Consider the following 27,702-nt stretch of genomic DNA (forward strand, 5'->3'; position numbering starts at 1 on the left):
TTCTTCTTCTATCTATCTATACATATAATAAAATAAGATGTTTGTGTGTGTGTGTGTGTGTGTGTGTGTTTGTGGCGCGCATCCCGGGAAAACGGTAAGGCCTAGAAAGATGAAATTTGGTATACAGGTGTAGTTTTTGCTGAAATTGTGCACCTCGGGCTTCGATTTTTGATATTTTAGTTAGAAAAAAAGTTATTTAATATTTTATGTGATTTTTAGCACTTTTTAGTACTTTTAACCTCACAGACCCCGAACCAATTGCGCCAGACAAATATTTTTTGTACTATAGTGTCGGAAATTTAATTTTAAATATGATGAACAAAAAAATTTTGAAGATAGAGCACTTTTTGTATTTTTTATGAATTTTTGAAAACACCTTTATTTTGCATGTTTTTCTGGGTTTAATTTTTTTCTAAACGCATCCTGCAAAACGTATTGAGCGCTCAATTCCAAAATTTTAGTTGGTAATAGTAAAAACATTCCGCCCCCTTCAGAAGAAAAAAGTTTTTAAAAATACGCAAAAGTTTTTTTTTTACAATTTTTTAAATGCAGAACACGACGCGACCTGTAAGCATTGCCGGCTGAGTTCCGCACTTCCTCATCACGTGACCTAACTGAAATCGTTTGCTTCTCTTCACTTTTTTTTAACGTTCAGATATTTCTCAGATCTTGATTTTTTTTTTTTTTTTTTTTTCAGGATTGTTTGCTATATTTATTTTTGGTCAAATATTTTTGCGCATTTTAATTCAATAAAAGTGGTGATTTTTTTAAACTTTTGCAAGCGCTGCTTTTTAGACACTACAGGGAACATAGAGCCTTTTTTTGCGTGTAATTTTAAGTAAATAAATAAAGCTCGCGGTTTTTTTTGCATGATTTTTGTAGGGATTGGTGGTTATGTTTGGTAGATAGAAAGATGATATTAAGTGGGCAATTTTTTTTTTACATAAAAAGGATTGTTAATTACTATCAGAGGTAGATATGCATGGATCGTATAGATAGATAGATAGATAGAGAGAAAGAAAAGTGGACAAATATAGAGGTGGATACAGTAGATGGACAGAAAGAAATAGAGGAACTTCAACGGGGGATCAATAGCCCCCCCCCCCACACACACACAATGACTTTGAAAAAACAATGCTTTCACATAAAAGTGGAAATGCTTTTTGTTATTTTCCGACAGAATTTGCATGAAGAGTATGCCTTTTGTGCCTCCCCTCCCCCTCCCTGAAAAATATTCCAATGGACATAACGGGAGATCGATCTAGAAAATACTTTATTAAACACAAAAAAATTTTAAGCAGCCGCCGATGGCGGCAACCTTGGCGTAAAAAGGCGAATTTTATATTGATGTATAGAGAAAAAGGTTGATTAATACCATCGACAATTTTTTATTTTAAGCAGCCTCAGAAGAAGTCAACATTGGCGTAAAAAGACGAATGATAATATTGTTATATAGAGAAAAACATTGATTAATACCGTCGCTAAATGGTCTAAGCAGCCGCCGAAGGCGGCAACTCTGGCGCAAAAAGGCGAATGGCGTAAAAAGGCGGACCAGCTGGTCGCCGCAGGCGGCTAGTACATATAATAAAATAAGATGTTTGTGTGTGTGTGTGGCGCGCATCCCGGGAAAACGGTAAGGCCTAGAAAGATGAAATTTGGTATACAGGTGTAGTTTTTGCTGAAGTTGTGCACCTCGGGCTTCGATTTTTGATATTTTAATTAGAAAAAAAGTTATTTAATGTTTTAAGTGATTTTTAGCACTTTTTAGTACTTTTAACCTCATAGACCCCGAACCAATCGCGCCAAACAAATATTTTTTGTACTATAGGGTCGGAAATTTAATTTTAAATATGATGAAAAAAAAATTTTGAAAATAGAGCAATTTTTGTATTTTTTATAAATTTTTGAAAAAACCTTTATTTTGCATTTTTTTCTGGGTTTTATATTTTTCTAATATCATTCTGCGAGAAGTATCAAAGCCTCATTTCTAAAATTTAAGTTGGTAATAGAAAAAACATTTCGCCCTCTTCAGAAGAAAAACGTTCTGAACTATACGCAATAGTTTTTTTTTTACAATTTTTTTAATGCTGAACACATTATGTCTTTCCACGCATCAGTCAAAAAAAGAAAAAAAAAAACGTTCTTCAATCTTCTATGGCTCTGACGTCACTACTTGGATTTCGATTCGATATTTTCGACGGAATCTTAATCGCAAACAATGTTAATCTTTTTTTTTACTATATAGCTTATTTCTAATTTCATGACGTGATGACCACGTATTTTTCCGGCAGCGCTTGCTTTTTTCTTTCCTTTTTTTTTCGTTTTATTTAGGGATTGCATTTATTTCTTTTTTCATTCTCCCCTCCCCCCAAGCTGGACGTTTTGTTGTATCTATATTACGTTACATTTCATAGTTGTGCGCGTTTAAGTCACTAAAAACGGCGAGATTTTTTTTTCTTTGTCACTTACTTTACTTTGTTACTTTTGGCACACTACGGGGAATTTTGGAGATAACTTTTTTTTTTTTTGCTCTACTTAAATAAAAAAGCGGTTTTTTGAGTGATCTTTGTTTTTATTAAGAAATGAGCTGGGAGGTTAAAATAAATAGAGATGGATAAGAAATTTTAGAGATAGATCATAAAGGTAGATAGCCGCCGAAGGCGGCAAGCTTGAATTAAAATGGTAAATGACAAGTTAGCCAAACAGCCGCCGTAGGTGGCTGCTTGCATAGAAAGGTGAATGGCGTAAGAAGACGAACCAGCTGGTCGCCGCAGGCGGCTAGTCTAAAATAAATTTAAGTTAAATCTTTACGCTACGTAGCATACATGAGTCCTATTTTCGGATAAGACGTCGCGTAGTTACTTGCATTCAAAATTGAAGAAGTAATTAATAATATTCAGTATAAGTAAAAATTTCAATACATTTGTAGTTGGTATAACAAATTTTGGGAGATATCGACTCTTTCGACCTTCTTTCAAGAGATACAGTTGGTGCGAACGTAACCTATCAGCATTGAGAAGACTACGCTGATCCTAACCACAGCATTACGACGCTGAAAGGTTAGACTTGCGCAACCATAGCTGTAGTTTGATTGCATTTTTAGTACATTTTAACTACGTTTTAGAGTATCAAGTACCAATCTTTTAAAATAACGAAAATGTTAGGTTTTTTATGCGTTACTTTTCAGTCAAATGCAGTTAAAAATAAGCAAAAAAAAAAAAAAAAATAATAATAATAAATCAAGTACATTTAAAATCAATCAGTGCATCGGCAAAGCAAATAGTGGCATCAAATCGGGTTTTTGAAAAGTGGTTCACAAATGTTTCAAGCTTGGGAAACTATCAAAACTGAAGTATGTTTTTTTTTTTTCGTCTAGAGAAACCACCCGTACCGGATAATTTATACTGTCCTGACCCTGGTGAAGTAGACAATGGCAATCGTGTGTCCAATCCACCCCTGAGTGCCACCCGTGCGCAAGGGTTCCGCCAGGGCAGCCGTGTCATGTACTCTTGCAACGAAGATTACCAACTTCAAGGAGATTACTCCATCTTTTGCCTGTTCAACGGTGAATGGTCGTCGAGTAAACCAACCTGCGAACCGATTTCCAAATCAGGTACTCTTTGTTCATATCTGTCATCGTGTTTTCACTCTAATCTTGACAAAAGTTTAATCATGATATCGTCGTCTCAGAGCAACAGTAACATATCTTAGAGTTATTCAGGGGTGCCAACCTAGGGGGGGGGGAGGGGTGAAGGCGCAGACTGCGCCATTGAAATTTTTAGGGGGTTGTTTTGAAAGAAATTTTTCACTATTCTTGTGGAGGGTGGGGAGGAGCGCTCTTACCTTTGGAGAGGGTCTTCGTGATATTTAGGGGGGCGGGATGCACCCTTGCTCTTAGGAGGGAGGGCACCCCTGTGTTATTTCTGGGATTAGATATCTTACTGTTACTCTGAGTCGACGATATTGGCTCTACATAATTCAATTAACACGCCCCCGTGCTGCCAATTGATTACTTGTTGGCGTGCTTTGTTCTATCAGTAAAGCAAGGGTGGACCTTTCAATGTTTGCTTACAACGAAACGGGCTCTGTATTGGCCCTTTGCTTTTTGCAGACCTACACTCCGCTCACGAAATACATTGAACGAAGTTAAGCAAAGAGGTTTAGAGATGGTCGGCTGCTACTTTTGGGGGACTTTCCCTTGAATTAAAGAGAAAAAAGTTAACCAATAGGATTCGAATTCGCCGTCTGCTTGGCACCAATTTGTTCTTGTCCGAGCCAAGCACATGGTTGAGGTCGCCAAATGGCGCAATTATTTGTTTACACCTTGTCTATATTTCCCGTGAATGGAGTTTGGTGCATTTCTCAGGAGCTGAAATGCATTCTTTCATGCGGAATACATTCTTATTAAACATTTAGTTGTATCAAAAATAATTATCTCTGAAGATCAAGGCGCATGCTAACGCCCAGCCATTTTCAAAATTTAATACTGATTTTGAAAGATTTTATGATACTTAAAAAATAATATTCGTTAGTATTGAAAAAGTTCATGTTATTAGTTTATATTATAGCGTTTCGAAAACGAACGAGTAGTATAACCTTTTCGTTTTCAACAATGACGATCTCGAACTTTCAGCTGAGGACAACCGAGTGTTCTGCAGGGACCCGGGCCCCATCAAGAACGGGAAAGCGATGGTCTATCCTCCTGGCGGCAACGCTCGCAGATTCGTCGTGGAACATAATTTCGAATACCTTGAAGGAACAGTCCTAGAATACGACTGTGAAGACGGATACACCCCTATTGGAGCGTTGTCCATCACCTGCGGGAGTAATGGGTTCTGGTCTGCTGTCATTCCATCTTGTATCGAAAGTAAGCAGAATCGATTATTGTTTTGGAGCCGCATAACCGAATTAAATATACTGTTTTGTTGAATGTAAGATATTTATTTATTTACTAGCGGTACCTGCACGGCTTTGCCGTAGTGGAAAATCAAAAGGTATTTGGTTTGCCTGTACATTTACAAATAATAGATGATGAATTTCTCGCCAATTAGCTATGTTCATTTGCTCGCCCACGTTATGGTAATTCGCTCGTCCACGTTACGATAATTTGCTCGTCCATGTCATGCTAATTTGTTAGTCCACGTTAAGTTATTCGTCCATGTCATGATAATTTGCTCGCTAAAATGTTCTTAAAATTGGAATAGGAAAAGAACAAATTCGAATTTTTGAAAAATCACTTTGAGGTGCACACCCCCATGCTACAAACTAATTTTGTACCAAAGTTCATAAAAATCGGCCTAACGGTCTAGACGCTATTCGCATCACAGACTTTCAGGCAGAGATCTGGACAAATATCCGGACAGAGATACAGACATTCAGCTTTATTATTAGTAAAGAAAGATAAAGAAAATTTGAAAATAATTTCACGTTACAGATAAATTCAGGTACAGTGGCAAGAATAAAATGAAAATAGGACAAAAATAACTAAATTGTCTTGTTAAAAAAACCTTAATTACACTGTAATGTTGGTGGTTTTTCAGTTACTTTTTCAAAAACTGGTTTTAATATCTAATCTGTTTAAAACCTCAGAAAATAAGTAAAGTTCAATAATAATAGTAATAATATTAAATGAGTAAATAAATAAAGTAAGATAGAAGATATTAGGCGTTTAAAATCTACATTTAATTTGAAAATCAATAAAAGACATGTTTTAAAAAGGTCCAAACCACTACTATTATTTTAAAAAACGTTTATGCTAAAGCTTGACCCTGGAGAGATGGCGCGGGAAATCGAAGTAAAAATGGGCCGTTTCATTTTGTGATGGGTAGGATCAGCGAGAACGCGAAACTTTACTGCTTGCTTTTTCTCGCTGATTCTACCTATTACAAAATGAAGTGATCCATTTTCGCTTCCAGTTCACTCGTCATCTCTTGTTGGTTAAGCTTTAACAATTATACAAAGTAAAAGCGTTTTTAAATGACTGTAGATCTCCCAATACCTTACTAGGAACAGCAAAGTTGTTGTTGTCGTGTGCCAGCTAGGCTGGCAATTTGGGGCGCGCTGCTTCCCTTTTCCAACTGTACCGCAATTTGGTGTGAAGTCCGACTTCAACAGTACACACATGCCATAAGGACCCGTTTATAGGGTGGGAAACCATTAACATCATAACAACACATTCACACAAAGAAAGGACGAGGACAGGAGAGAGAAAGTACTTCCATTCCCGAGCCGGGATTCAAACCCGGACCTTCCTGTTGCTGTCAGACTTTCCTGACCACTAGACAAGGAAGGCGGCCAACAGCAAAGTTAAAAGTAGGAAATAGGCTGCTAAAATTCTACTATAGCTGATGTTTGGTTAAAAAAAAATGCATCAAGAAAAGCGTAGGACCACCGAGAGCCGAGGCGGGGCCCCTTATTAGCTTGGTTGCATTGGCCCCTCTCCCCTGTAAAACTTACTGAATTTATACTACTCGGCAATTGAGGGGGCCAGCGGGATTCCCTCATTTGCTGGGCCCTTAGCTTCTGACTAGGCTTACATGGCCTGTCGTCGGCGCTGAAAAAGCATAAGGCATTTGATTAATACAGAAAAACACTTTTAGTGAAGAAGTATGTGAACCAACAAAAAAAAATGTTATATGTGACGTCTAAATGTTTGATCTACTACAAAGTTCAACGCACTAACCTCTAGTTATCACCCAACAGAGAGTTCGGATTACGAGTCGTACTGCGACAACCCTGGTCGTCTTGCCAATGGCCGAGTAGACATACATCCGATACAAGAACACTGGCGCCAACCGACCCTAGAGGACGAAGGATTTCGAGAAGAGACCCGCCTCCAGTTTTCCTGTGATCAAGGTTATGAGCTCGTAGGGGCTTCTTTGGTCACTTGTGGATCAGATGGAACGTGGTCCAATGCTTTGCCCTTATGCAGGAAAGGTATAAACGCTTTGCGTGCATTTTTTATGCGTTTCATGCACAACAAATAAATTTGCAGTTTATAATCTACTGATCAGATGAGGCTTTGCTAGGAAAAATGTAAGTTGAGCAATAGGATTAAAAAAACTTTCCAGATTTTTATAAGCAAATATTAGATTTTCGCCATTTTCGATCGCAACGTGAAATGTGTATTGCTCTCAAATTACCAAGTCTGTTAGAAAAGTATCTGTACTGTCCAACCACGGATTGTATGGAATTGGCAAACGTCCAGATAAGACGAATCTATCTGAATGAGGGGGGAAAGTAAAAATTTGATGCGCGTATTTCGCTCATTTGAATGAGACTCTGCTTCTGCAAAAGCTTACATCCCTAAAAAATAATAGATTCGCCCATTTCCGGCTGTAAAACGGATGTTTGCCTTTCCATACAATCCGTTGTCAGAAAGTACTTTGGTCAAAGGAAAATAACTCAAATATGAAGCGTTGTAAGCCTAATTTCTCTCAAAGTAGTCTCCTTGGAACTGCCTACACTTCTGCCAACGGTGCTCTCAGTGTTAAAAAGTGTCCAGTTTAAGAAAGAACTTTAGCTTGGCTGTTGTTGCAACCATTTGATTCCGAGTCACAACTGACTACAACTGTATTTATGTCGAGGATTGCATACTAAGTGCCTTGCCTCCATTATTTTTTTATACCGATAGATGGCAGCACCATCACTGGATCGAACAGTTAATGAGAATTTAGAACTAGATCAGGAGCTTATAGCTACCTGGTGCTAGCACCCCCAGAGGTATCGTTTCACTTGGAGGACATTGAGACCACGAGCATATTTAACGTCGCCCAGTCCCCTTTAATAACGACGGTAGATCTTCGACCATCGAGGTTCGAACTCAGGACCCTCCGGCCCCGAATCCGACACTCTACCGATCGGGCTACCACGACCCTGTTGCAACCATAATTTGCTTTTTTGTCAGAAATCTCATATCGTTCGATCACCTTGAGAGTTTAGGGAACATCCAAAAGTTTCAGGGGGCTAAATCAGGAGAGTAAGGAGCTCGTTGAAGCACTGGAGTCTGGATTTTCGCCAGAAACGTCTAATTCATGTGGGAGGAATGTGGAGGAAAATCATCTCCGAAAACGGTGTATATCTATTGAATATGGTTTCCACTTTGCTGTTGGCTGGTTTCTGGCTTATTTGGTGCAGTAGTTGTGCTCCAGTCCTTCTGTGAATTTTCTTGAAATTAAAAAATCCAACGAGAGCATTACACACTACGTCAGTCAAACTGTTTGCGAGCGACAGACTGGAAAAAATCCCCGTATGCTCACAACGTTTCAAAGTCAAACAGGGCAAGAGCACAATGTTGAACCTGGAAAGGGGGGGGAGACGGCATAGAAGAACTTCAAGAGGCTTGAGCATATTCCGTTTTTGAAGTTTTTACTGCACCTTTTTTATCTAAATGGCCCCGTAAATATATTAGGTATTCGTAGCCTTAGCAGCCATAAAGTCACAAAATCGAGCAAAGACGGACATAAAAAGTGACCTACGTGCGTTTTTTTTTAACAAGTTACAACCAAATATTCTATAACTTGTCACGAGTACACAGTGGCCAGCCGCCAATTGATAGTGTGAAATTGATTAGTATGACATACCAACCTCACCTAAACCTTACATTACTTCAAATTTATTTGTATTCTTTAATTTCACGTGTTCTTATACAATAATGTGTTCATAATTAAAGTAATGTGCAGTGATATCAAGTTATCTATATTTTTATTTGGTAACTTGCTTTATCTTCGAATTTTAATTGCACTCTTACATTGACCAAATATGGTGGTCTGATCTAGAGGGGGGGGGGGGGGGGCGTGTGCTCACATCAAAGCTCAAAGAAGGGCGCAGAGCCTGATAGGTTCAGAACTCCCACCCTAAAACATGTGAGAGTTTTTTCTAACATTTGTGCTATAAATCTTCCAATTTTTAATTTGGCACTTCACCATTTTAGTTTCCGGTACTTCAATTGATATCGCACTTTTTTCTTTGGGAGCAATGCTAAAACTAAACAGATTACAAGACATTGTGCCACTATTGTGAAAGTTATACCCAAAGCGCTTTTACATAATTTAATCAAGAATGTTTAATTAGTTTCAAGCTCACGTTAGTTTTTTAACTGTGACTCACCATAAATGAGAAAAATGAAACTTTAATCAATGTGTTACCTCCCCGTAAGCCAGGGGTAAGGCAGAACTACATGCAAAAAACCGAAAGCCCAGTTATGACATCAGTTTTGTTCTTGGAATGGATTCATCAGTCTGGAATAGTCAATAACGGAGCTTGCTCTGTCATATAAGTTAAGATTCAGGGGAGGACTGGCCCGCGGGCCGATGCGCCCTCCTGCCTGAACACCCTTTTTTTTATTTAATTTTTTTTATATTATTTTTATTTTCTTATTTTTTGGTGCAACTTCCTTTTTTTGCGCTAACAAACCTCTGCTTACTTCGCTTTTTTTTCTTTTCTTTAAACCCGTAAAGCTGTGTGCCATAGTTTTTTTTTTCTTTCTTTTTTTTGCGCCTTTCAGAGGCCAAATTTGGCGCCCTCTTGCGGGACCCAATCCGCCCCTGCTAAGATTAACACCCAACAGGTAGCTAAAGTGAGTTTAGCACACCAGTGAGTGCAACTGTGAGTGCGCAAGCAGTCATGCCGTTCATCTCGAAAATGAATGATGAATGTAAAAGTTCATGAAAGAAGCATGTACTATAGGTTCACATTAGCTACCAGTTTGTTGTTAAGCTTAGCTTCAATGAGAGATCCAGCTCTGTTATTGACAATTCCAGACTGATGACACACCATCACAACGAAACTGCAGTCTCTGGATATCATAATCAGACTGTCGGTATTTCGCACGTAAATTAAATCTTGTTTCATTTTTGCTATTTCATTTTTAGGCAGTCCAATTCCAGATGAGCTTATCTACTGTGACAATCCTGGTAAAATTTACAACGGAAACTTTCGAGAATTTATGGCTATCGACCAAAGACGACCTAACCCTGTGTCAACCAGCCCAAAGAAATACCCCCAATACACTCGTCTGCACTTCTTCTGCGACAGAGGCTACAAACTCAAAGGCACGCCAAATATTACTTGTGGCGCGAATGGACGCTGGTCAGCCACTCCGCCCACTTGCGAAGGAGGTATGAGATATCTGTAGAAGAAATCATGTACGGTGCGTTCCAAAAGTTTAAGCACAGCAAACTTTTTCAAATAAAAGCTGTTAAATTGACTGGTTTTTATTTATCTCGACTTAAACGTGTTTTATACGTGTAATCCCAAGGGACTTGCTAAACCATTCGAGTTATTGGTAGTTCGCATTATGGGAAGTTTCCACAGCCTTTTCAAGAGTTTGGGATCCAATAAAAAGTTCGAGATAAAGAAATGTTCGAGTTATCGAGACTCAACTGTAACTGCCAATTTTTTAAGAGAGGGACAAATATGCGTGAGTCAAAAGTTTAACCACAACTTTTATTTAATTTCCGCAGCTCTGGAAGATTGACTTCCAGAGCTGCTTTGCGTTCATTAGATTGTAATATGACCAATAAGTTCCATTCTGGAAAAATAATATCGGTTGATGGAAAAGTCATGTGATTAAATTCAAAATGCTTATGATATATCTGTTACTATAAAACGGGGGGAACATTGTTCCTCTAGGGATAACATTGCTCCAAGAAGTGTAAAAAGTTTTTTTTACTGATTTTCGGTCTCGAATTGAAAACTTGTCCACCGGTTTATTGTTATCTTCTACCTAGTTGAAAGAAGTTCTGCATTGTCAACCACTTTGTCACTGAAGTCCTCGAAAATCAGTAAAAAAAACTTTTACTTTTTGGAGCAATGTTATCCCTAGAGGAGCAATGTTCCCTCGTTTTACGGTAACATCAGATATTTACGCGTAATTTTTAATGCCTCCTACTGCATCTTGAAATATTTGGTGCAGATGGTGCCAATTCAAGAGAAAAACCTATGCTAAGAAGTTGTTCGGAATTTTTTAGACCTCATCTGAAATTGTTTTTTAAAGATATTCATAGCTCGCAATTTGTGGTTCCATAGGCGCGCATATAGGGGGGGAAGTGGGGGGCTCAAGCCCCTCCCCCGTTTAAAATTGGAATTTCCTTGCTTTTAGTACTTTTTTCTTTGCAAAAATGTAAAAAACAGTTCTTCTCCGGCCATTAATGAATAAGTCATCTAAAATGTGAAATTTTAATGACTCGAATCTGTACTGAAATCGGTTTCTATGGCGAAAATATCTGAGACACACCCCTGTAAAATTTTGCATATAGGCGCCCTTGACGCACTCCCGTAAAAATAATTACAACTAGGGTGCATTTTTGACACATTTAATGGTCCCTTTTTCTGAGTGAGCAGGTACTAGCATAAACTCAACGCCAAGATAAAGTTGTTTAGATTGATTCAACTGATGTATTCTTGTAATACGTTGCATCATAAGAAAAGAATGCTTGAGCTTTGCTAATATATTAAATGCAGGGATGTCCACGAGGAGTGGGTCTTCAGAAAATTTTGATGACTTTATACTTTTGGGAGGCCAGGTATCCCTTTGAGACAGGGGTACCCACCAAGGGGGGGGGGGGTCATATCGCAGACTGCGCCATTGAATTTTCAGAGGGGGGTGTTTTTGAGGGGTATTTTCTCTTTGGGGGGGGGGGGGGGGCTCTTGCTTTTTAGGGGTCTCCGCAATATTGAGGAAGGTGCGTCCTTCCCTCTATGGGGCACCCCTGTTTTAGGTTCAAAAGTCAAGAAGCGTTTTAAAAGGATTTGGGATAGCACTTGCAGAGATGTGAGGGACAGTTGGAGGGCAAGAGGCAGTTTTTTTTCTGTCAGCCTTCACATTGTTTTGACGATAAATCTTAAAATCAAAACCACCACCATTTTGTCAACGAAAAGTATTCTTCTGATCTTTTAAAAGATTGCTCCAGCCCTGTTAAGTGTATCAGGAAGATCATAATTTTTTTTTTTTTTTAAATTGCCGCTTATAACTGTCAGCAGTTCGAAATTATGACATTCCCGTTTAGCCCACTTCAAATGAAAACTAAGTTATAGCTTAATTATAATCATTAGGCAGTTTTTGCATCAGCTGATTTTCAAGAGTCTTCTTAGATCTGTTTTTTCTCTTGAAATGTGTTCCTCAATAATGTTTTTTATTAAGAAAAAAACTAATAATTTCAAGAAAGTAGGAAGGAGCCAAAAAAAAAAAAAAAAAAAAAGGAGTTTCTGATGGTCATTGGACAGTGTCACACCTCACACATGCTGGAAAAACTGAGAGTTCTGTTCAAGAATTTTGCAATAAATGTTTACCTTGAGCAGAAACATGATAAATTGCTCATTTCAATGTTTGAAACAGCTTATTTTCAAAATGGTATATATTTTATTTTATCCAAATAGTACGGTAAGGTATGGAAAACTCGGCTAATGTGCAGCAATAAGTGGGCCGATTTTGTGAAGATACCAGGTTATCGGGGATGTTTTGCGCAACAGCTTTTTCACTTTTGTTTTGGTCTTGCTAAGGTGTGGCGGAGTTTTTTGGATTGGTCGAGTTTGCAAGACTCTACTGTAATCTACATTTCAGAAAACTTTCTGATAAAGCATTCTTTTTGACTCTTGCAGTTTTCTCGATTTCAAAGCAATGAAATGTTTCATAAACTAAGAAATAACTCCATAACAAATAAATAAACCTATCGGCTGCAGGTATGTCCTCAACGTCGTAGCCAAACTGGAGTATATTCGATATTGCACCAAAAAGTTTAAATTTGTACGAAGTCTATTTTGTGCTTACGCTTTCGGCTTGCTTGTTTTTTTATCTAAATTTCGAACAATTTGGTTAAAATTGTATAATAAAAACACACATATCGCCCTGCTACCACATGATCTGTGGGAGTAGAGAACACTTTTGGCCTGACGGCAGTAAAAAAAAAAACAGTCGCGAGTATTAACGGATCTTTTGAAGCCTCAGGGGCAGTTCACGCTACGGCCGTTCATCCCGTTTTCTTCCACCCGAAACAGGTTTTCTTTGCTGGTTGCCATGACAGCAAGCTATCTTGGACGGGACCGGTTTTGATCAGAAGAGACTTGATATCTGACGGCCGTCAAAAGTAAAACAGCATTTCATTGGTTTCCGCCAAACAGCGCGATCTTCTCTTTGGCGGGTGAATTCAGCCACGTGATTGATGTACGACGACCGTATGTGAAAGCTACTCTGTTTTCGTAGGTAGTCCATCACACCAAAAAACGGGATGGACGTGACGGACGGCCGTAGTGTGAACAGACCTTAAACAGTGTTTTTTATTCTCCTTCTAAACTGGTTTTTAATGCAGCCCATCAGAAACTCTTCTATCTTGTGAAAAGTCCATTGAAAAAGGTTGAAATCTAATTTAAAAGAAATTACTTTAGAATTTAATTTCAATATCAGTTTAACAGGTATTATAGAGAAATAGAAAAATTGGTTTTAATTTTGAAATCCTTGTTGTGCTTAAACTTTTGACCCACACTGCTGTAAATTGGATTCTTATGTCACTGAATATGCTTTTGTAAAGAATAGCACAAAATTGTTCTTTATTGTGAAATATGAAACATTGAAACTGCAATTTTAGGGTAATCGAGGACTATTTCGCACTCTTGGCTTCCTTAAGAGGTTTTCCATCTCCAGCTCAGTCACTTTCCTATGCCGGGCTGATGAGTGTTAATAAACACGAAACTGCAGTCCTCGGCTGGAAATGACTGGACTGGCGGTGTATTTCACATATTTCTGCTTTAGCCCTGGCTAATGGGCGGTAATTTACTGGACAAAAATATGTTCTAAAAACCATGTTTAACTAAGTATAAAACGATCGAAGTGCGAACTCCAAAAGTAATAGTTTCGAAATTTGCCAAAAGATCAGGCTTGTTGTACGTACCAGATGCAAGTATTTTCATTTCTCGGCGCTAATGATTTTTTTTTTTAACCAGGCACACATACACTAGCTTCTACTGTGCAAAAGCCTTTCAATTTATTTTTATGTGAAAAAAGAAACCTAGTATAAGTTTTTGCAACATTTGTTGCGGACAGGGGTGCCCACCGAGGGGGGGGGGTCATGGCGCAGGCTGCGCCACTGAAATTTTTAGGGAAGGGGGTGTTTTGAGGGGCATTTTTCTAATTTGGGGGGCTTTTGCTTTTGGGGGGCTCCACGATATTGAAGGGGCGGTGCGCTCTTGCCCTTAGGAGGGGCCCCCCTGGTCATGCATGAGTATACAGTGTACAGTGCTGAAGATAACCAATAAAAAGGCATATTTTTAAGGGTGTTTTTCACGCGCTACCGTTGAGATACCGTTTCAGGTGCGAGTCATGTGAAGGGGACGTATGAATAATTAAACTAATTCAATTGGAAAACTTTTGTTTTGTTAGTTCGAGTTTGTCTGTCTGTAACCCTATCTTCTCGGGATTATTTATGTCTCTCAAGCCGATACTGGCACTGTCGGATTCAGCACATTTGGAGGGAAGCCATATTCCGCCCGGTATCATCCATTTAACCTGCTAAATGTCAGAGATACAGTGGTGGCGATTCGCCCCCGCCCCCACTTATATGGTTTATTAATTTATTTCATTTTGCAAATTTAGGAATCAAAACTGGATATTATAAAAAAAAAAAAAGCAGAATTGTCAAAATTTTCAGAACATTATTATTTGTTTTTACTTTGTACATCTGTTTACGAAACATTATTCAGCACGAGCAGCAACTTTTAGTTTATGTATTCACAAGTGGTACCCGCACGGCTTTGCCCGAAATGGAAAATTAAAATATGTTTTGGTTCGCCTGTAGATTTACAAATAATGTATGGTGAATTTTCTCGCCAATTAGCTTGTGCCCATGTTACGGTTCCACGTTATGATAATTTCATAATTTACTCGTCCATCTTATGATAATTTTGTTCTTAAAATCGGAATAGAAAAAGAACCACATCGAATTTTCGAAAAATCACTTCGAAGTGCACACCCCTATATTATAAAACTAATTCTGTGCCAAATTTCATGAAAATCGGCCAAACGGTCTAGGCGCTATGCGCGTCACAGAGACCCTGAGAGACAGAGATCCGGACAGAGAGAAATCCTGACAGACAGAGAGAGATCCGGACAGAGAGACCTTCAACTTTATTATTAGTAAAGATTGTTCAGATATATTAGTAAATCAATTGTTCTACTGAAACAAGCCATGAAATTATTACCAAGTGAGGTAAATAATGTACATTTGGGGTAATAGCTTTTGGGTAAATAATGCAATTCTGATTTATGTCTAAGGGTTTCATCGGGGAAAGTCATTGTGGAAAAAATTCATCAAAATCTTGAGAAAAACGTGAGTCAGTCTTTGTACATCAATTACACTCATCAGCTCTCAAAAACAGCCCAAGCAAAATTTTGTACTTTTCTCTCTCTCTTTTTTAAATCAATTTTTGCTGCCGCTAAAAGTCTTACGGTTTTTAGTTGTAGTTTTTTTCGCCCCCCCCCCTCCTACTTTTTAGTCCCAATCGCCGCCTCTGCAGAGATATAATTTGAAATCTACGTATGCAAATAAAATCATCAAGTGTTACCCGGGTTGGCGTCAACCTTTCCCATTTTAGCCACTGAAGTTGGCGAGAAACTCTTGGTTTTGTCGCCAACATTGACAAAATATCGCCAAGCCAAATCCGTCGAAGGCGGCAAGGAAGGGGCCGAAGGCACGTGTGCACCTTTCGTATTTCAGAGAAGATTTACACGATTTCCAATGTTACATCTTGCAGCAGCGCAGTCAGAATTTACATTCTGGGGATTGAGAGTTTGGTTATACCATTACATGCATAAAAACTGTCGTACCAGGATTGGTAATGTATGCTAAAACCAAAAGTTCTGGGGTTGAACCTGGAAGTTTTTTTCTCACAGATGCCATTTTCTGTTTTCAATGTCAGCGCCACTTAACGTACATGTGCATGCCTTCAGTTAATGCTGTACCAATGGGAAAAAAATGGATGATACAAGAATCAGAATTAATATATATATATATATATATATATATATATATATATATATATATATATATATATATATATATATATATATATATATATATATATATATATATATGGATAAATTTATGAATTTTTTATATATTTTTAAACTTATCTTTATCAGAGCTAGGCTTTATTAACACCCGGTGTGACTTCAAAAGGAAAGTAGAATGCCATAACTCATTTTACGATATTAAACATGGAAAAGGGGGGAGTAAAAGGCAAACCAAGAGACTTTACTTCATGCTTATTTTATTAATTGTATAATGTTTTCTCGAAACACTTTTCTAAATATTTTTCAAGTTTTTCTTTTTAATGGGGCTGCGCGTACTGGCTACTAATTCGCAGACCTAGTCGCTGCGCACTAGGTCTAGGGGCACATGAAAGACTGGATGTCCGATATGGCATCCTAAAACGCGGATGTCCATGGCACAGATACTTTTGACGCCCAGTTTCCTACCAGATGGAGGCACTTGGGCTCTCTACGTTGCGAAATTGAACTAGTGGTTTAATTTTGCAGAGGGCATTTAAAGCTCAACGAATACTCAAGGGATCTTTTTGCATTCTGCATCATTATACGAAATAGGCGCTGATGATTTTCTGTGCCTGGAAAATCCACTGACTGGCCTCCGCAGACCAGTACCTGGGACCACGACGTAGAAGACCATCAACACTTAACATAGCCATGTCACTCAGCAGACATTTTCCGAATATTTGGCAGAAATTGTTACCTTGTGACTAAACGTGATTTTCTCCATTGAACTTCGAACAAAACAGCAAGAGACATACAGTAGCTCCCAAAAGTGTTCGTTTTGAAGTTTTTAGTAAAACCAAAATAACACGAAACTGAATTCGAATATGAAGTCTAATATTTTTTATATTTTTTCACATCATTTCCATGTCATTCTAAATAAAACCCTGTATTTTTTTCAAAATATTGACGGATCATCTTTTTGAAATGGGTCAAAAAACAAAGAGACAGAGAAATAATACGCCACAAAAGTCATCGTACACTCAAATATTTTCGAATAAATTCATATTTAAAATTATCATACGTCGTTTTTTTTTATTATTTTTACATTGTGCTGACCCTTAAAAGTCATTTGGATTTATTTTTTTGTTTATTTATTCCTTAAGATTGTGCTTATTACTTTAAAATGGCTGGTATTCGAAAAAAAACCACAAACACCATTCGAAAATTGAACTTTTTCCTCTCAATAGCGGCAAATTGGTTCGAAATGTCTCTAAACTAGACAGTTTATTCCATTTTATAGTAAAGTGCTTGATAAAATGCTTTCAAGAAAAGAATCGGACCGAAAACAAGGTAAGAAAAGGTCAACCAGCAAAGTTGACAAAGCGTGATCGGAGATTTACAGTTAAAAAATTTATGAAAAATACACATTTGAGTGCTGTAAAAGTTCTTGCAGAGTTAAATGAAAATTTTTACATTTAATTTTTACCTAAAATTGTTCGCCAAGTTCTCTGATTAGTTGGGTTAAATGGGACCTCTTCCCGCAGAAATTTTCTTGGCTGTGCGAAAAACAGAATGCTTACGCTTTTCGTCGCAAAATCAACGATAAATAAGCTCAAAACGTTTTAGAATTACGTCTTACTTACAGATAAAAATGAATTCAACATTTTTGGTTAAATTGTTGTATAATTGTAAATAGAAGAAAAAATTAGGAACTTAATCTTAAGAACTTAGTTGGACCAGTTAATCAGGACGGTGAAGGTGTTCTTGTGTGAGGGTGCATATCAGCATCAGGACTTGGTTGTTTGGAATTTTTTGATGGAATAATGAATCATGCTGTTCATTTAAATATTTTAAAAACCAATTTTAAACTCTTGGCCAAAAATTTGGTTATCGGAAACAACATTGTTTTTTATCAAGATAACGATAAGAAGCACACAGGCACTTTTTGGTTTTTAAAAAAATAAGTTTTAATATTAAAAAAAAAAAATCACGCAGTTTTGTTAAAAATTGATCATGGATCTTTTAATTAAATACCTATTCCGAAATATTAATTCTAACTAATGTATAGGATCCTATTTCATGGAAAGTCGTAGGTGTGCGAACACTTTTGGGAGCCACTGTAGGTCTTTTTCGCAGGTAGCACTACGGCCTACGGGTCGCAGATTGGACACCACTGCTGTTGGAAGTACAACTGTACTAAAAGAGAATTTTTTTTTTTTTTTTTACAAATTGATGAATTTGAGTGGTTTGAACACGAGTATCAATACATTTGCAGTTGCGTGAAGCACTCCTTTTTTTTTTTTTTTAATTCAAGAACTACCTATTCATTGGATGCTCTTTTATAAGGTGAGTATTGGAAAGTTTTTTAATTTTGGTTTCCATTATCTTTAATTAAGTGTTATTTTATTTTAAAATTTCACGTTAAATGTACCATCTATATATATAAAAATGAATGTTTGTCTTTATGTCATCCATGAACTCAAAAATTACCCGGCAGATTTGGCTGAAACTTTCACCGTTTGTGATTTTTGGTACTGGGAATGTTTATAGACCCGTTCGAAAAAAATCCGATCGATAGTTCCTTTTTTATTCCAATTTAAGTCACAATCCATTGGATAAATACGAATAAAATGATCGGCTGCAGAAATCAATTCGCGTGAAAGATCTCATTGATAAGAAGTTAGCTGTTGCCATTTTTCTTGAGTTTGAACAAATAAATTCTTTCTTTATTGTTTTACGGTTTTTCATGCAACGGGGGGATTTAAAACTTTTTCTATTTGATATTGTTAGCGATTGATTGATCTTGCAAACTGCGTGAGTACAAAATTTGAGTATAGTCACGGCTTCACTCGATACCTGGACCGATTATTATGAAAATTGCTATATATATGTATTTTTCCACGGAGAAGGTGCATAATATGCTCATTGAAGCCACTCGCCACCAGGTGGCACTGCAGAGTAGCAACTTCTGCCCCGTTCAACCGATTGTCATGAAAATCAGTATAATGATGTATTTTTTTTGTTGGCGTAGCAACGCGCGTCGGGTACAGCTAGTTAATTATATAAAACTTTTAGTTTTGTTGTCGTGGATGAAGGTGTAATCTAAGACTGTTTCCATAATTGTTTCTGTAATTTTTCTCAATCTGTGTTAGAAATTATTCCGAAACAGTGGAGTGAAAAAAGAAAAATGTAGATGTAAAAAGTGAGAAAACATTTTACCACCTGAGGTCGCATTTGAGTTAAACTCGGGAGGATAAAGGAGGCCGGATGAACTGATAATTGCAACTTATATGTAGGGGAATGTGGGGAAAAGTGAAATGGTGGAATATTTACTTAGTTTTTAGCGCCACCTATCTGGCTATAATTTAACCATGTAGTACCTTATGTAGTCTATTATAGTCAGAAAAAATGCATCTCTAAAGTTAAAGCGTATGATAATACAAGCCATTTTTAAAAATTGATACTCGTTTTGCCGTATTTTGCAGTCAGTCAAAAATTAATGTTGATGCTATAAAATGATACAGTTCTTGCTATTTAACATTAATTAATTAATTTATTTATTTGCACTAATGTATTTAGTAATTCACTTACGAAATTACGTAATATACGAATTTTTTTTTCTTTTTTTTTCAAGAAAATTCAATTTTACAAAAGTGCAATATGTGAGTACATTTTGTAAAATGTTCAATTTTCGAAATTCAGTGTTGGAGCCTTTTCTTACACTGCATCATATGTCCTGTAATCCAGTTCATTATTCACATTTTGGAGTAGTATATTTTCAATGGTTCTTGTTCCAAAAATGCGTTTTTGCAGTTTTAGTAGTGTTTTTGGCATTAGGAGTTTCGAAACACTGTCTCAGACGTAACCCCATAAAAAGAGGATTTTTCCTCAGTTTCGCCGACATTGCAAATACCCCCCCCCCCTTTAGATATATCAAAAGTATGATTAAAACTGAAAAACAAGGGAGAAGACATTTTTGGCGGCGAAACTGGGGGGAGGACACACCAAAAAGAAACTACACTGCGTTTGGAACGAGCAGGATTGTCCATTGAATAATCTTATATAATTAAAAACTGAGTGTATCTATGTATGTCCAAGTTACTTCTCCCGAACGCCAACGAACTGACCATCGAGCCAGGTATCAATAGATTCCTAATTTTCCCGTCTTTATGTTTGGCTATTTAACATAATCCTCCGATAATAATTAGCGGAGATATCAATTAAAAACTATATTAATTACGACTGTTAGATTTCGACATAAAATCCCTATTTTTCGAAGGCTTTCCTCCATTCAAATTATTATTCAGTGCTTCATCTCCACTTTCCGCAACAATGCTTTTATTAAAATTTGTAGCGTGAAGAAAATCATTGAGAAAAAATATCTGTTGCCATTTTTTGCCCTCGCATTTGAACAAATAAAATTTTAACTGTTTTGAGGCTTTTCCTGAAATCGGAGTATTTAAATTGTTTCCTTTTTGGTTATTTTTCCGTAATCTACCGCAAAATTTTACTGAATTTTTTTTTTTTTTTTTTTGGTTCAAACCTGATTGTTGAACACACGTCACTTGACATAACTTTTATTTTCGAGGTAGACCGCACGAAGCCGGGCGACGCAGCTAGTTGTCTTAATAAAAATTGTCGTAATAAAAGGCTTACACAGCCACACATTGAACATTTATTTATTACTTAAAAAAAAAACTTGGTATATTTCTTTTTTACGTTTTGTATCACTTACGGTAACACGTGCAGTACTTTCGAAAATGTGATCTTTTAAAATCGTGTACACCACTTGTGCTCTCTCTGTATAGCCAAAATTGCCTCTGGATTAGAGAGAAAATCCTCAAAATGGCATTAATAGACCCTATAAATCCTTATTTGAATACAGTTCTTAAAAAGCGTAGTTAGTGCGTGAGTACCTGTCCGAAAACATCTCCATCGGTAGAAAGTTCAGTAGAACTAATGGGATTGCGGAGTAGTAGTTGGGGTTGGTTTGAAGGAAGAAGAATCGGAGTCGGGAGTCAGATTTGAAAGTTCCAAGACTCGAAGTCGGCTATTTCCCGTCCGAGTCAGCAACTGTTAAGGCTGCGGATTCAGGGTCGCAGTCGGACGGATTTTGGGGAGAATCTAACTGCCTGGTAATGGTTTATCAGAATGCGGCAAGTCCACCAAATAACCATATTAACCAAAGTAAAAAACAAATTTTTTTACTGGCTGTTAATAGTTTTTCAGAGTGCGGCAACTCCACCAAGTAACCAAAGTAAAAAAAAAGAAAAAATTAATTTGAATTTTGTCAATTTGAATTCAAATTATGTTTTTCGCAATCACGAGTGTGTGTATATGTAAGCGTGTGTGTTTGTGTGTGGGGGTTATGTTTGTGTGTGTAGGCATGTGTGTTTGTGTCTGTGTGCAGGTATGAGTGTGTGGGTAGTTGTGTGTATTTGTGTAGGTGTGTGTGGGGTATGTGTGTGTGTAGGCATGTGTGTTTGTGTCTGTGTGCAGGCATGAGTGTGTGGGTAGTTGTGTGTATGTGTGTAAGTGTGTGTGGGGGTATGTGTATGTGTGTGTAGGCATATGTATGTGTAGGCATGTGTGTTTGTGTCTGTGTGCAGGCATGAGTGTCTGGGTAGTTGTGTGTATGTGTGTAGGTGTGTGTGGGGGTATGTGTATGTGTGTGTAGGCATATGTATGTGTAGGCATGTGTGGGTAGTTGTGTGTATTTGTGTAGGTGTGTGTGGGGTATGTGTGTGTGTGTAGGCATGTGTGTTTGTGTCTGTGTGCAGGCATGAGTGTGTGGGTAGTTGTGTGTATGTGTGTAGGTGTGTGTGGGTAGTTGTGTGTATTTGTGTAGGTGTGTGTGGGGTATGTGTGTGTGTGTAGGCATGTGTGTTTGTGTCTGTGTGCAGGCATGAGTGTGTGGGTAGTTGTGTGTATGTGTGTAGGTGTGTGTGGGGCGTATGTGTATGTGTGTGTAGGCATATGTATGTGTAGGCATGTGTGTTTGTGTCTGTGTGCAGGTATGAGTGTGTGGGTAGTTGTGTGTATTTGTGTAGGTGTGTGTGGGGTATGTGTGTGTGTGCAGGCATGTGTGCTTGTGTCTGTGTGCAGGCATGAGTGTGTGGATAGTTGTGTGTATGTGTGTAGGTGTGTGTGGGGGGTATGTGTATGTGTGTGTAGGCATATGTATGTGTAGGCATGTGTGTTTGTGTCTGTGTGCAGGCATGAGTGTGTGGGTAGTTGTGTGTATGTGTGTAGGTGTGTGTGGGGGGTATGTGTGTGTAGGCATATGTATGTGTAGGCATGTGTGTTTGTGTCTGTGTGCAGGCATGAGTGTGTGGGTAGTTGTGTGTATGTGTGTAGGTGTGTGGGGGGGGTGTATGTGTGTGTAGGCATATGTGTTTGTGTCTGTGTGCAGGAATGAGTGTGTGGGTAGTTGTGTGTATGTGAGTGTGTAGGTGTGTGTGTGTTTGTGTGTGTATGTGTTCGTGTATGTGTGAAGGTGTATGTATGTGTGTGTAGGTGTATATATGTACATGTGTGTAGGTCAGTGTATGTATGCGTGTAAGTGTAGGACATTGACGAAACCTGGATACGGTTTTCGCTAGAGGAGCAGCATCGTAAGGAGCCGGTCGACGGTGATGCTGCGGAGGGTGCTGGTGGGAAAAATCAAAGGAACGCCAAAAACAGTCAAATAAAAGCAATAAGCAATCGTGATTGCTCAAAAAACAAGTTTGTAACTGCCTGGTGTTGATTTTTCAGCGTGCGGCAAGCCCCAGGTGATGACCCAGCGAATAACCTTCGGGGCGGAGACAAGGGCAGGCCAATGGCCATGGACAGTGGCGGTTGCAGTCATCTACGACAGTGTGTCTGTGGTGGAGTGTGGAGGAGTGCTCATAGACAGGAGGAGCGTTCTGACGGCCGCCCACTGCTTTGACACTTCGGGCTCGTTCGAACTTTACTTCGGGAAGCATCGGAGACAAGCTGAAGATGACGACAATCAAGTAGACAAACGAACGGTGAGACATAAACTTTGATACTTTTCTGTTATAGGTGTCCTCTGATATCGAGCTCATGACCCTTGACCAGTAGGTTGGTTCTAAGAAAAACTCTTTTTCAGCTAGCTGACGTTCGACGAGCTAGACCGGTAGCGCCCGGTTAGTTAATCACGTGACAGCTAATGATCACGTGCTCCAATCCACCAATCAACAGCTTAAAATAGTAACCGGTGAGGTAACCGATAGATGATAGAACGCTGCGGTTTGTAACCGGTTACTTAACAGTCGACCGGTGAAGTTCGTCGAATGCAACCCTTGAGTCCAGGACACACTCTATTTTTTTTGAGCAATCACGATTGCTTATTGTTCTCACTCGACTGTTTTTGACGTTCCTTTGATTTTATTTTCCCCCCGCTTCCCTCTGCATCACCACCGTCGACCGACCTCACGATGCTGCTCCTCTTACGAAAACCGTCTCAAGGTTTTTTTCCATATCCTACACACACACGCATACATACTCAAACACTCACACACCTACACACTCAAACACTCACACACCTACACACACACACTCCTATATACACACACCTACGCACACACATACACACACACGCATACCTATACAGACATACACACACCTACACACATATACACACACTCATGCCTGCACACAGACACAAACACACACACCTTCATACACATACACACTCGTGATTACGAAAAACATAATTTGAATTCCAAATGTCAAGACTCAATTTTTTGAGCAATCACGATTGCTTATTGTTCTCACTTGACTGTACATTGCTCGTGTATATTATAATATGTAGCATTTTTTTTCAGTTCAGTGTATTTTTTAACCACCCTCCAAATACCTATGAAGTTTGGGGGAGGGGGTTGAATTGAAATAAGGATACCCTCTTTCACCTAAAGGTGAAAAAAGGACACCCTATTCAATTAAAATAGGAAGCTAAAATTATTTCAGTATACTAATATCTACAAGTATAAAACTATGGAGGGTGTCCTGTTATCTAGGAGAAACTTTTTTACATGTATTTTTGAACCACCCTATTGACCAGTGGTACTGGGAAGGGAGGGGGGAGTGAAAACACCCCCGGAGCCATAGGTTTTTAACATAAATGCGAATTCTAATGCAGTAGTTTATGCATATGAAAGGGCAGTTTTGATGAAAAACCCCATTCAGAAAATATTTTTGATCGCAAAATCCTTTTCAGAAGGTATTTTTGATCAAAAACCCCCTCTAGAAGGTATTTCTGGCTGCGCTAGTGCCCTCGACAATCATTTGAGAAATTGAGTCCATTCCTTAAAATTGGTAGAGAAGGAAAAAAAGACTCGAGCCATATCTACGAGTTTAGCGGCTTTTTGGCGATGTGAATGATTTTTTAAAAGCGTTTTGTAGAAGCGGAAATATGTATTTAACCATATAACGCCGAAGCAATCACGAATTGCTAATAAGCCTCACTAAACCAAAGTTGATGTTGCTCTGATTTTTCAGATTGGCATGACGACGAGAAAATGTCTAGCTTGTCTGTTTAATAATTATTAGGAGGAAAAAATTTGCGCCGCCGTGGTTCGCTTGCCTTCATTCAAGGCCTCACTCAATCATAAAATTTAACCAACGCCCCCGTAATTCTAAATGCCTATCGCTTTCTCGCTTTGAACATAGAGCAAAAACTAACTCAAAGCGAGTGAACAAGGACCAATCAATGCTTGTACGGGGACCACTGAGGCTATCGGGGGGTATTAAATATGTATGGTTGAGAATTTAGTAATTGGTTCAGTTCTAAATTTAAACTTGTATATTAATCAAATAACAGTTTGGTTGTAGTTGTTTGGATCCATTGCTATAGCAACGCCTTCGTTGGTGGGTGCTAGCTCCTCCGTACCGGATGTCGATCGTCGACGCATTAGTTAACAATAGTTCACTTTTTGAGGCAATTGCGATCGGCATTTAGTATCACGGTGGCATTGACTAACTCGGAAACTCCATTGTTCACCGGCCTCCGCGAGCGGGGCCACTTTTGGGCACTGGCGTCTGTGCCCTATACACACACACACACACGCCTGCACATTCACATACACGCCTACATACACATGCCTGCACGCCCCACACATGCCCTCTCAGACACACATGTTCACACGCACGCATTCCTACACGCTTGTCCATTCACACACACGCCTACATACAGTCGGACGCACTTCTGTACTCAGACACACATGCCCACATACACACACACACATGCCTACATATACACACGCTGACACACACACACATGCGACATGCCTGCATAAACACATTCGTGATAGCAAAAATAGAAGCTTTCACCGATCTCTGCGTTGTCGTTGCGACGCGTGTATTGGACCAACAGCCAACAACTTTGAACAGCAGCCTAAAACCTTTCTTAAAAACTGAAATGTTGAGCAAAGTCGTCTTTGTGTAATAACTTTGTGGCCTGTTTCGAACCGTAATTATTTTAGCTTCACGCGCACGTAGCGGATCAACATTGCGTTCACGACCAAAAGTTCTTGTAGATTTTTGCATGTTTAGATGTGTCCTATCACCTAGCAAAGTATAGTCGTATTGTTCATATCATATCACACTCCAGGGTCTTCCGTATCAACTATTATTTGTGGTTTAACCGGTTAGATGGGACCCTGAAGACATCTCTGTTTTATTTATCCAGATCTAATGCCGAGCCATCTCTGATCCAGTACTCCCAGAGCTATTGATTCACTTGGAGAACTTTGTGACCTACGACACGACATAGTTAACGTGCCCCAGTCACTATCAACGAACGTGGGGGCTTGCTACCAGCGTTTTCTACAGGCTTGCATCGAACCCGGGATCCTTCGATTACGAACTCGACGCCTTACCGATCAGGCCCACTGCTTGGGCGTGCTGTTCAGGCTCACCGTATACATGGTACGATCCAAAAGTATTGAGTCTACGTTTAAAAAGACAGATTTATTGAGCTGATCGATACAAATGACTAACAGATTTAAACTAGTATGTTGTGGCCATCACGAAACTTTCTTTTATATTTTTCTTTTTTTTCTGATCCCTCCCCATGCTTGACGAGGAAGCAATATTCCAAACAAAAGCAAAATTACACATGCAAAAACTTGACGACCATCCCAAAGTCTGAATCATTGCAAAAGCAAAGCAAAGAGCGAAATTTGAGAGTTATTTTAAAAGCCTTGCTTGGATTAATTATAAATATTTTATTTGTTAACAAACGTAAGATGGCAACAGTTAAACATTTTAAATCATTGAGATAATATTTCCGATCATTTCCATGCAATTAAAATCACGAGAAATACGCAGACGACAATCTATTACGATTTATCTTTCTTATTGTTGCATTAATAAAGCTATTTTTATTCGCAAAAAAAAAAAAAAAAAAAAAAAAAAAAAAAAAAAAAATCAACACCTCTTGGAGCGATTGGCGTCAAAATTGAACCAAAGCCTGTTTACATATGGATTCACATATATTCCGAATTTCAACCAGAACGTAGCATTACTTCTTGAGATAGGATACTCGCAATGGAAAAAAAGAATGGGCGATTGCGCTACCCCCTTTTTACCTGTTGACACCAAAATGAAATCAGCTTTTATACCCACTAAGGGCTACTTGCCGATAAATTTTTCTTTCATTCCGTTCATTATTTCTTGAGATACAGCAGTCACAATTAACGACAAAAAACGTTCTATAGCTCAACCCCCGTTTGAGTTATTGACACCAAAATAGAATCAGCACTTGTTCCTGTTAATGGCAACATATGGAACAAATTTTGTTTGATTCCGCCAGTTACTTCCTGAGGAATAGCAAGCACGCGTAACTCAAAAAACGTCCCATTGCTCCACCCCCCTTGGAGGAATTCGCGCCAAAAACCAATGGGCACCAGTTTACATAGGGGCACATATGTGTACCAAATTTCGTTCGATTTCATGCGATAGTTTTTGCTGTAGAGCGGCCACAAAAAACTGGTCACACACAGACGTGACACACGGACACACACACATACACACACACAGACAGACAAACATTTTCCAAAAATGGTCGAAATGGACTCAGCACACCTCAAAACGTTCCAATCCGTCGAAATTCGAAAATTTACACGAATCTAATACTTTCTTCTATATATTAGACTAGTGATACCCGCACGGCTTTGCCCGTAATAGAAAAATCAAAAGGTCTTTTGGTTCGCCTGTATATTTACAAATAATGTATGGTGAATTTTGTCGCCAGTTGGCTTGTACCCATCTTACGGTTCCACGTTATGATAATTTCGTATCTCGCCAATTGGCTTGTGCCCATGTTACGGTTCCACGTTATGATAATTTCGTAATTTACTCGTCTATCTTATGATAATTTTGTTCTTAAAATTGGAATAGAAAAAGAACCACATCGAATTTTCGAAAAATCGCTTCGAGGTGCACACCCCCATGCTACAAACTAGTTTTGTGCCAAATTTCATGAAAATCGGCAGAACGGTTTAGGCGCTATGCGCGTCACAGACATCCTACAGACATCCAGACATCCTCCGGACAGAGAGACTTTCAGCTTTATTATTAGTAACTAGCAAAAATACCCGGCGTTGCCTGGGGCAGCAATAATTATGAGAAACAATCGTTACTTGCATTTGTTTTCTGTTTTCAGTGAAAGAACTTAAAACACACCTTTTTGACGTGATTTAAAATCTAGCTTC

At 38.5% G+C, this 27,702-nt stretch overlaps 1 protein-coding gene across 1 annotated transcript in view; it reads left to right on the forward strand.

Annotated features, from left to right (window-relative positions):
• The window catches only part of LOC129226215 (limulus clotting factor C-like), a 55,290-nt gene that overhangs the window by 20,861 nt on the left and 6,727 nt on the right, over positions 1-27,702 (forward strand). The window contains exons 7-8 of the mRNA XM_054860815.1: positions 4,634-4,867; positions 22,739-22,995. Coding sequence (XP_054716790.1) covers positions 4,634-4,867; positions 22,739-22,995 — 491 coding nt within the window. The remainder of the gene's footprint in view (positions 1-4,633; positions 4,868-22,738; positions 22,996-27,702) is intronic.

This window comes from Uloborus diversus, chromosome 7 (assembly GCF_026930045.1).
Source record: "Uloborus diversus isolate 005 chromosome 7, Udiv.v.3.1, whole genome shotgun sequence".
Lineage (NCBI taxonomy): Eukaryota > Metazoa > Arthropoda > Arachnida > Araneae > Uloboridae > Uloborus > Uloborus diversus.